The sequence below is a fragment of the Ascaphus truei genome, unplaced genomic scaffold (genome assembly GCF_040206685.1).
Source record: "Ascaphus truei isolate aAscTru1 unplaced genomic scaffold, aAscTru1.hap1 HAP1_SCAFFOLD_1623, whole genome shotgun sequence".
NCBI classification, from domain to species: Eukaryota; Metazoa; Chordata; class Amphibia; order Anura; family Ascaphidae; genus Ascaphus; species Ascaphus truei.
Window position 1 is genome coordinate 64805 of NW_027454514.1, and position 9325 is coordinate 74129.

The following is a 9325-nucleotide window of genomic DNA, read 5'->3' on the forward strand; positions in this document are numbered from 1 at the left end:
GGAGCGGGAGGTGGGAGGTTTGACAGGGAGGGGGGGCGTGGCTTGAGCGGAGGGACCCGCTACTCTCCCCCCCCTCCCCGGACTGCAGGAGGGAGCTGCTACTCTCCCCCCCCTCCCCGGACTGCAGGAGGGAGCTGCTACTCTCCCCCCACTCCCTCCAGTGGCTGCAGGAGGGAGCTGCTACTCTCCCCCCCCTCCCCGGACTGCAGGAGGGAGCTGCTACTCTCCCCCCACTCCCTCCACTGGCTGCAGGAGGGACCCGCTACTCTCCCCCCCCCCCCTCCCTCCACGGACTCGGGCTGGAGCACACACACACACACACACACACACACACACACACACACAGGCACTCACGCACTCATACACACACACACGCGCACACACATGCAGGCACTCACGCACTCACACACACAGACAGGCACTCGCACTCACACACACAGACCGCTAACCCCCCCCCCCCCGCCGCAGTACAGGGCCCGCCGTAGCCGCAGCGCAGGGCCCCGCCACCCCCCCAACCCCCACAGCACAATGACTTCCCACCCCCTTAACTTTGTGAAACAAAAGTCACAAGACGTTGTACAGGCAAAATACATCTGTTAAAGTGCAGTTGTCTGTTTATTTCTATATAATAATTGTGTGCAGTGTGCAGTGTGTGTGCAGTGTGTGCAGTGTGAGCAATGAGGAGTGTGTGTGCAGTGTACAGTGTGTGTGCAGTGTGTCAGTGTGTCAGTGTGTGCAGTGTGAGCAATGAGCAGTGTGTGTGCAGTGTGTCAGTGTGAGCAATGAGCAGTGTGTGTGCAGTGTGCAGTGTGTGTGCAGTGTGTGCAGTGTGAGCAATGAGCAGTGTGTGTGCAGTGTGTCAGTGTGTGCAGTGTGAGAAATGAGCAGTGTGTGTGCAGTGTGCAGTGTGTGTGCAGTGTGTCTGTGTGTGCAGTGTGAGCAATGAGCAGTGTGTGTGCAGTGTGTGCAGTGTGAGCAATGAGCAGTGTGTGTGCAGTGTGTGTGTGCAGTGTGCAGTGTGTGTGCAGTGTGTCAGTGTGTGCAGTGTGAGCAATAAGCAGTGTGTGTGCAGTGTGTGTGCAGTGTGTGTGCAGTGTGTCAGTGTGAGCAATGAGCAGTATGTGTGCAGTGTGCAGTGTGTGTGCAGTGTGGCAGTGTGAGCAATGAGCAGTGTGTGCAGTGTGTGTGCAGTGTGTGTGCAGTGTGTGTGCAGTGTGAGCAATGAGGAGTGTGTGTGCAGTGTACAGTGTGTGTGCAGTGTGTCAGTGTGTCAGTGTGTGCAGTGTGTGCAGTGTGTGCAGTGTGAGCAATGAGCAGTGTGTGTGCAGTATGTCAGTGTGTGTGCAGTGTGAGCAATGAGCAGTGTGTGTGCAGTGTGCAGTGTGTGTGCAGTGTGTGCAGTGTGAGCAATGAGCAGTGTGTGTGCAGTGTGTCAGTGTGTGCAGTGTGAGAAATGAGCAGTGTGTGTGCAGTGTGTCTGTGTGTGCAGTGTGAGCAATGAGCAGTGTGTGTGCAGTGTGTGTGCAGTGTGTGCAGTGTGAGCAATGAGCAGTGTGTGTGCAGCGTGTGTGCAGTGTGCAGTGTGTGTGCAGTGTGTCAGTGTGTGCAGTGTGAGCAATGAGCAGTGTGTGTGCAGTGTGCAGTGTGCAGTGTGTGTGCAGTGTGTGTGCAGTGTGTCAGTGTGAGCAATGAGCAGTGTGTGTGCAGTGTGCAGTGTGCGTGCAGTGTGGCAGTGTGAGCAATGTGTGTGCAGTGTGTGCAGTGTGTGCAGTGTGTGCAAAAAAAAAATGTAAAAATTTTTTTTTTTTTTTTAAAAACTAGAGCCACGGGAAAACCGCGTTATAACCGAATTGCGGTATAACGAGGCGCGTTATAACGGGGTTTAGCTGTATATATAAGATGCACAAAGACCCCTCATATATTGATTCTTCATTGAAAATGAAGTATGTACATAGCCACTCATTGCATATTAATGTTCCCTCAATGAATATGTGATGAGATACATATTGCTCTCAGCGCAGGAGTTCAGCAAGTGCTGAGTTGAGGTCTGGATAAAGGAAGGTGAATCCGGTCTGCAATGTCCGTTGAGGGGCAACTCTCTGCCCCTCCAGCAGCATGGGGGATCTGTCCTGTCCCAACAGAGCCTGGATGGCCAGGGCGGGCACGGGCAGGAAGGCTGGGCGGCCAAGAGCCTGGCTAAGGGCTTGTGTGAAGCTAGCGTTGGTGTCTGTGATGGAGGAGGGGGACACTGCGTTCAGGATGGCGTCGCTACCCCCCTCCTGCTCGATTGTTTGACACAGCAGTCGGCACAAGTCCTCAATGTGAATCCAAGGGAAGGGCTGCTCCCCAGAACCCACAGGACCCCCCAGACACAGGCGGAACGGCCAGAGCATGGCGGGCAGGGCACCACCATCCCGGCCCAACACCACACCTGGGGAAAGAGAGGGGGATAAGAACCCGAAACACTGTTTCCCTGTATATTGCAGCTAAGCAGGTAGCACCATACACTGAATTTTACAGGACAAGCATGTCCATTCACCGAACAGCTAAAAATCTTATTTTTGATGCTGACCGCACAGAAAGGGGGTAGGAGGGGTGGTATGTCGCAAACGTAAGTTGGAGCTGGGGTTCGAACCAGCTTAGCTCTTGGTCTCCCCTGAAGCGTTATGGGAAACACTGTACGGAGGAGGATATCCTGCTGTTTACAGCATGCATTTTACTAAACTCGGATATAGGTTTGCAACCTCCACTTACATGAGAACTGATTCTTCTTCCTAAATGCTGTATGTCTATAAAGAACAGCCGTATTGTTTGCTTCACATGAGTACATATTAACAGATTAACATTAACACATTAACCATGCAGCCCAGACCCCACTGTAGAGAGAACCAACCAGTCATTCCAATCAAATAGATTCACTGGTATGAGGGAAGGGTTCATAACCTGACCCCTAAATTCCAATGGTTATCTGGTGGTGATGGAGGATGTGCTCGCATTTCATATTTCAATGCCCCCTTCCTCCCCACTCACCTGAGCGCACTTTCACCAGCTGAGTTTTGGGTTTGCCGTCTGCGAGTGGGATCTGTGCTGCTGCCTCCCAGTCTCTCACTAGACGGGATAAGAAATCTGCGTCCCCCCCAGGACTGTCTTCGGAATACTGCTGTGTCCGACTGGGAGGATAATATCCTGAACAAGGGGAGACAGACAGAGTTACCCCCGTGGGAGTGTAAACCCTTTCAACTGAACCAAGCTGCTAGGACAAAGCTGCCCCAGTGCCAACAAACTGAGGGCTAACAGAAGAGTGAGGGCCTACGTTACAGAGGGAATGTTGGAACAGCCATATGGGACTGATCTGTCTGAACCTACCCACTCCGGTGAGTAAGACCAAGGAGCGAAGGGGCGTCCGCGACCTGCTAATGGCCAGAGTCAGGGAACGGGTTATGTCAACCCTGCTGGAGATAACTTCCTGCTTGTACTGCTCGGTCCACCTGGGGGCGAGAGAAGGGGCAGAGAAGAGTTACACAGGGAAGGAAACATTATACAGGGTGAGAGAGTGACCATCCTGATTGTATTCTATATCCATACAGTGCCTTTCCATGCCAACGGACTTTACAAGGCAGTCACTTCTGGGGAGGAATCCTCACAACACTTTCGCTCTGTATGTCTTTATTTATATAGCACCAAAAGTGTACAGTACTCAGCGCTTCACAAAGAATACAGTACAGGGAATTATAATAATACAATAAGCGCAGCAAAATCAGACAATAGAAAAGGAAAGCCCTGCCTCAGAGAGCTTACAATCTAAGAGGTTTGATGGGGAACTTAGAGACAGCAGGAGAGGGAATAAGTGCAGTAGATGGCAGTGCTTGGCCACAATGGGTGGTAGGAGTGACTGAGTGTGGGACAGTAGCCATGAGTGCAGGCTATTGCGATGCTTAATTTGTGGGGTGAGTTTTAAGGTTAGTCAGTATTAAATCAGAAGGTTAACACCATTAGCAGGGGAAGAGATGGCAGGGAGGCGTGGGTGAGATCAGAGGCGTATATCTGGGAACAGGCTTAGGGGAGATCCCCAGCAGCAGGAAGGAGTAGATAGAGGATTTGTGTGGGTGTTTTTTTATTGCGGGGTAAAGAAGTTGTTGGGAGAGAGGTGTATAAATAATGGTGCAGTGGGGAAGTTGGAGAGAACAGAAACGTTTACAAAAGGAGTGAGGAAACAGTAAACATAAAAAGCAATAGGAAGGGCATAGTGAGATGCAGGAGGAGAGACGTCCCAGGTACAGGCGGAAAGGAAGTGTACAAATAATTACAGCTTTTAGAAAGTTAAGTTCTCACAGTTGCAAAGTTGTGCAGAATCCAGACCTTCCTCCAATTTCAACTCAAATTAACTCTGCCAGACACTTTTAGTGTCTCCAAGTGGAGACAGGTGAAAAAGGACTGTCTCCAAGTGGAGACAGGTGCAAAAGGGAATTAGGATATTAGAGTTATATATACACAGATATATATTGGTTATAATATGGTTATCTGGTTCCAAGCCTAATATCACAGAGAGCAGAGGCTGCAAATGAACCTGCATTGAACACGCTGATTTTACTTTAAGAGATCTAACTTTTCAATGCCGTTTATATTGTTAAAATGTCCTACAGCGTTCAGGAGTTAGAAGTGTTTGAAATATTAGTTGTGTGGGAGGTTATAATGGAGCCCTCTCCAGATCTTAGTGCAAGTATATATATATGTGTGCAAAACTGTCCAAAATGCCTTTGCAAAATTAATTTTTTTTCCCCCTCAAAACTCGATTCCCTGCAAAACGTTTTGACAAAGCCCCCAAGGGTGAATAATGTGCCCAAATTAGTGAGCTTTCATGGAAATATTGCCAGCCAGTGAGCAGAATATGGTGTGTCCTCTATTCCTATAAATAGGAAACACACACCGTATTAGTCTAATTGGCACATTAAAATAATCTCAAAATTTTAGGGAATTTAGCAAATTAATATATTAAACGAAATTGCAATGCACATTGATCCAATGCTCATCAATTTTCTTCAAGATATTGACATTATTGCAGCTTCTGGGAGCGATTACTGCTTTCAGACCAACACCATAACCCCTCACCTGCTTCCTATTCTCCAGTCTAGGACAATTCGCTGTGGCAGTTCCATCGTCGGGACATTTGGCCACAAGTAATGTTCTTAGGACATAACACCTAACCCTAACCAAGTACCCCAAATACTCTAACCCCTTACCCTAAAAACCCTCGCCTTAACTCTGTACCACAAATTCTCTAACCCCTTACCCTAAAAACCCTAACCTTAACTCCGTAACCCAAATACCCTTACCCTAAAAACCCTAACCTTAACTCCGTAACCCAAATACCCTTACCCTAAAAACCCTAACTCCGTACCCCAAAACACCCTTAAAAAACCCTTACTCTAAATACCCTAACCCCTTGCCTTAAAAACCCTAACCTTAACTCCGGACCCCAAATACCCTAACCCTAAAAAGCTTAGCCCCTAATCCTAACACTAATCACCTACCTCAGGGCCGAAACGGCCGCCGGCTAAACGGACGCGGTAACTGTCCCCCAGCAGCAGAACGGCCAAGTATAAAAGTCTGTTCCGCCTATTATCTAAATGTGGAGGGTTGTACACCCCTCTAGTGGTAAAATCACAGATTCAACAGCTCAACCTGGATACGCTTCATCCTTTAACAGCCGGGCTCTTCACCAGGCGGCCCACGGGGTCTCGGACTCACCAGCAGGAGCAAAGTGCAATTTGTGACACTAAGACGCACTTTAAGGTAAGGTAAATATATATATTACAGATTTTACTAGAAAGTCTTTATATGCATCTATAATGACATTGTAATTAGCTTGTGGCCCTCCTACTCCTGAATGTTTTCTGATCCGACCCCTTTGGAGAATTGGTTACAGAGTTCCGCTTTTCAGTAACGCTCTTCAACTAGGTTTCCAAAGGGGCGGGATCAGAAGACATGTTCGTCGAAGGGGCACTACAGCAGTCTTTTTAACTTTTTTGGTTAAGCAACCTTATAATTATATTGTGAAGTTCGGAGGTACCCCAACGTTCTCTAATAGCACGTCTGAGATCATAAGTATTGTAAGGAACCCCAACCCTCTCTAATAGTGCGTCTGAGATCCGATGCATTGTAAGGAACCCCGACCCTCTCTAATAAAGCGTCTAAGATCAGATGCATTGTAAGGAACCCCAACCCTCTCTAATAACGTGTCTGAGATCATAAGCATTGTAAGGAACTCCAACCCTCGCTAATAGCGCGTCTGAGATCAGATGCATTGTAAGGAACCCCAACCCTCTCTAATAGCGCGTCTGAGATCAGATGCATTGCAAATTCTTCTTGGTACAATTTTCAAATTACTTGAAAATTGCACGAAATCCTTTAGGGATGATTAGGGAACCCCTGTTGAAAAACATTATACTACAACTACAATGCAATTTTAGATACATTTAAAGACTTGCAAGGTATATACTTGGACCATTTTGCAAGCTTTTATAGTGTGTACCATATATATTTACATTACTTTTTCCTGCACGTGAGATTCAGTGTGACTAAATTGCAACACGTTGTGTTACAGGGGAGTGCAATCTTTTTTCCCAGCGCCCCCCTGCCGGCTGATCCCCTCTCTCTGCACCCCCCACCCCCTTTTACCACGGCTCCGGCATCATGACGTCACTATGACCTCGCGGCATCATTTGACGCCGTGTTGCCATAGCGACACATCTCCAGAAGCCGCCTGAACCGGTTACAGAGGCCTTCGCCGTTTCCCCGGCACTTAATTTAAGTGCCTTCGGGAAGCGCGCTGGGCCTCTGTAAACCCCGCGCCCCCCACTGACAATCTCACGATCCCCCTTGAGGGGCGCCCCCCGCAGTTTGTGCACCGCTGGGGTAGTACAAGCAGTCCTCGGTTGTCCGACACAATGCGTTACTCAAAATGGCGTTGGATAGCGAAACGTCTTAAAGCGAAACACGTTTTCCCATAGGAACACTGTTTAAATGAAAGGTTCAGTTCCTGAAGGCATTTTTAACACTAAAATATACCAAATATTTTATGCAGGCAATAAGATACGCAGCACACACATAAATTATATAGTGTATATACTGTATTATATATATATAATATAACAAAATATAATATAATATATTATATAGTATAATATAATATTATATAATATATATATTATATACACAAACAACTTTGCAAAGCGTTGTAAGAGCATTGGATAAGCCGTTTTGGCGTTGTAAAAATGAACATAAGTATGCATTGCTTAGCGTTGGATAAGCCATTAGTTGTAAAGCCAAGCGTTGTAAAACGAGGACTGCCTGTACAATGAAATTAGCAGGAGCAGACAGTCCATTGGCCTTCGCTTTACATCTTCCAGGCCAAAAGGGCAGTAGGTTATATGGAGAGTGAAATCAGATACATTTGAGGTCATCCGCTGACACTGAGTGGAAATGCATTTAAGCAACAAAATCTTCATATTACCTAAATGTATTTGTTTATGGACTCTGCATGCCCATTGAGAAAATCAGCACATGCAAATGTGTATATATTCCTGTATATTATGTGTACACACACCAGGAGAGCCGGGAAGTTCCCTGGTATGAACACATTATTAGAGCTAGTTTTTACTGGTTTACGTGTTAAGTATGTCATCGATCCAGTGTCCTATATTAGATGAAGGTTTTGAACTTAAGCCAATGGAAGCAAAAGCTCTACCCTGCTCTCATATTGGATGCAATTATTAGTCAATAGGTGTAGAAGCTGCTTTGTATGTGCAGGACTTGGTGGGGATGTAGTCCTGGCTGAGACAATTATTTCGATCTAATACCTCTGCCCCCACCTTACTCTCTCACCTCCTCAGCGGTTTCAGGATGTTTTCCCCCGCAACGTTTATGGCTGCCTCGCAGGGCGGGAGACCTTTGCTGGAGACATCCTCCTGTAGGACCAGACACGACAGGGGAACATGCATCAGAGACACAAGAATCAGTCAGCAATATGTGTGTCACACTTCAGGAAAGGGACAGCCTCCATGTCCTATAACAGGGGTGTGCAAGATTTTCTGGGGAGGTGGCACGGCGCTTAAGAGGCCCCGCACTCTTCCCCACAACATTTAAATTAAATGCCGGGGCAGCACGCGAGGCCTCTAACTCTGTTAACTGCTCTCCGGCGAAGCATCGCCATGACAACGTGGCATCAAATGGCAATGCGTCATATGACACTGCCCATGCCAGAGAGCAGGTAAGGGGGGGAGAGGGGGTAGGTCCCTACTGTCAGTGTCACCCTGCAGCAGAGGGACAGACACCATGTTCCAATAGTCCTTACTGTCACTATATCTCCCAGGACCCTCACCCATGTAATCCTCCCCTGCCCCGGCCGGCGAGAGATAATGGTGACCTGGTGACCTCGGCTGCGCAGTAAACGTGTCAGCGAGCGTCCGACAAACCCGCTGCCCCCTCCTGTAGGGACAAAAAGGGACTCATCAGAACACAGGGTCAGAGGGCTATTCCTGGCCAATGGAGGTCAGAGGTGACAGGGTTGTCAAAGGTCTAGAAGAGGTCACAGTGCTAGTAACACCTTTGTTGTCAGCAACACATTGCAGTGACCTTTCTGGCCGTCAAAGGTCATTGGTGTAAAAAGAGGGGTCACACAGCTGTTACATTATTGAGGGGCAAAGGTCATATATTGCAGGAGGTAACACTGAAGAGATCAGGGGGTCAGTAAACAGTAACGTCACAAAACACGTGATCCTCTCACCGACAAGAACCCTCATAGCGTCGCCGGGAATACCATAGAGAAACAGAGGCGGAGATAGAGCGTCTTGAAAACCATAGAGAGGAAGGTGAGGGAGACAGAGCGTCTGGAGAACTATAGAGATGAGTGGAGGGAGAGAGAACGGACGGGGAACTATAGAGAGGACTGAAGGGAGATAGATAGAGCGGCTGGAGGACCAGAGATGTAAAGGGGAGGGAGAAAGCGTTCGGAGGACCACAGAGGGAAATGGAAGGAGATCCTGTGCAGCGTGTAGGGGGATTACAGAGAGGGGGTTATTAGGGGTCACAGTGACCCCCACACAGCAATGGTCGGCGGTGCGTCAGCCAGTGCAGAGAATCTCTTCTTAACCCCTTCCTTTCTGGAGACCTGCAGAGTATCTCTCCTCCCCGCCCTACAGATATTGCATCTGATGTAAGAGGTTTTATTTCAGCTGGGCGGCATCTGATGTTTACAGGGTTGCCACCTTCGACTGACGGTCAACCCGGAGATTTTGTTTTTAAAATGACACTGTGTTGCCATGAC

The 9325-nt window shown here is 48.1% G+C and overlaps 1 protein-coding gene across 1 annotated transcript; it reads right to left on the reverse strand.

Annotated features, from left to right (window-relative positions):
* Positions 1 to 596: 596 nt before the first annotated feature.
* Positions 597 to 8917, reverse strand: SDR39U1 (short chain dehydrogenase/reductase family 39U member 1). The gene is made up of 6 exons (XM_075581841.1): positions 8786 to 8917; positions 8381 to 8487; positions 7885 to 7967; positions 3367 to 3488; positions 3031 to 3186; positions 597 to 2431 (listed from the first exon to the last, which is right to left on the reverse strand). Exons 1-6 carry the CDS (start codon positions 8799 to 8801, stop codon positions 2013 to 2015), a joined length of 903 nt encoding a protein of 300 aa, XP_075437956.1. The 5' UTR covers positions 8802 to 8917; the 3' UTR covers positions 597 to 2012.
* Positions 8918 to 9325: the final 408 nt, after the last annotated feature.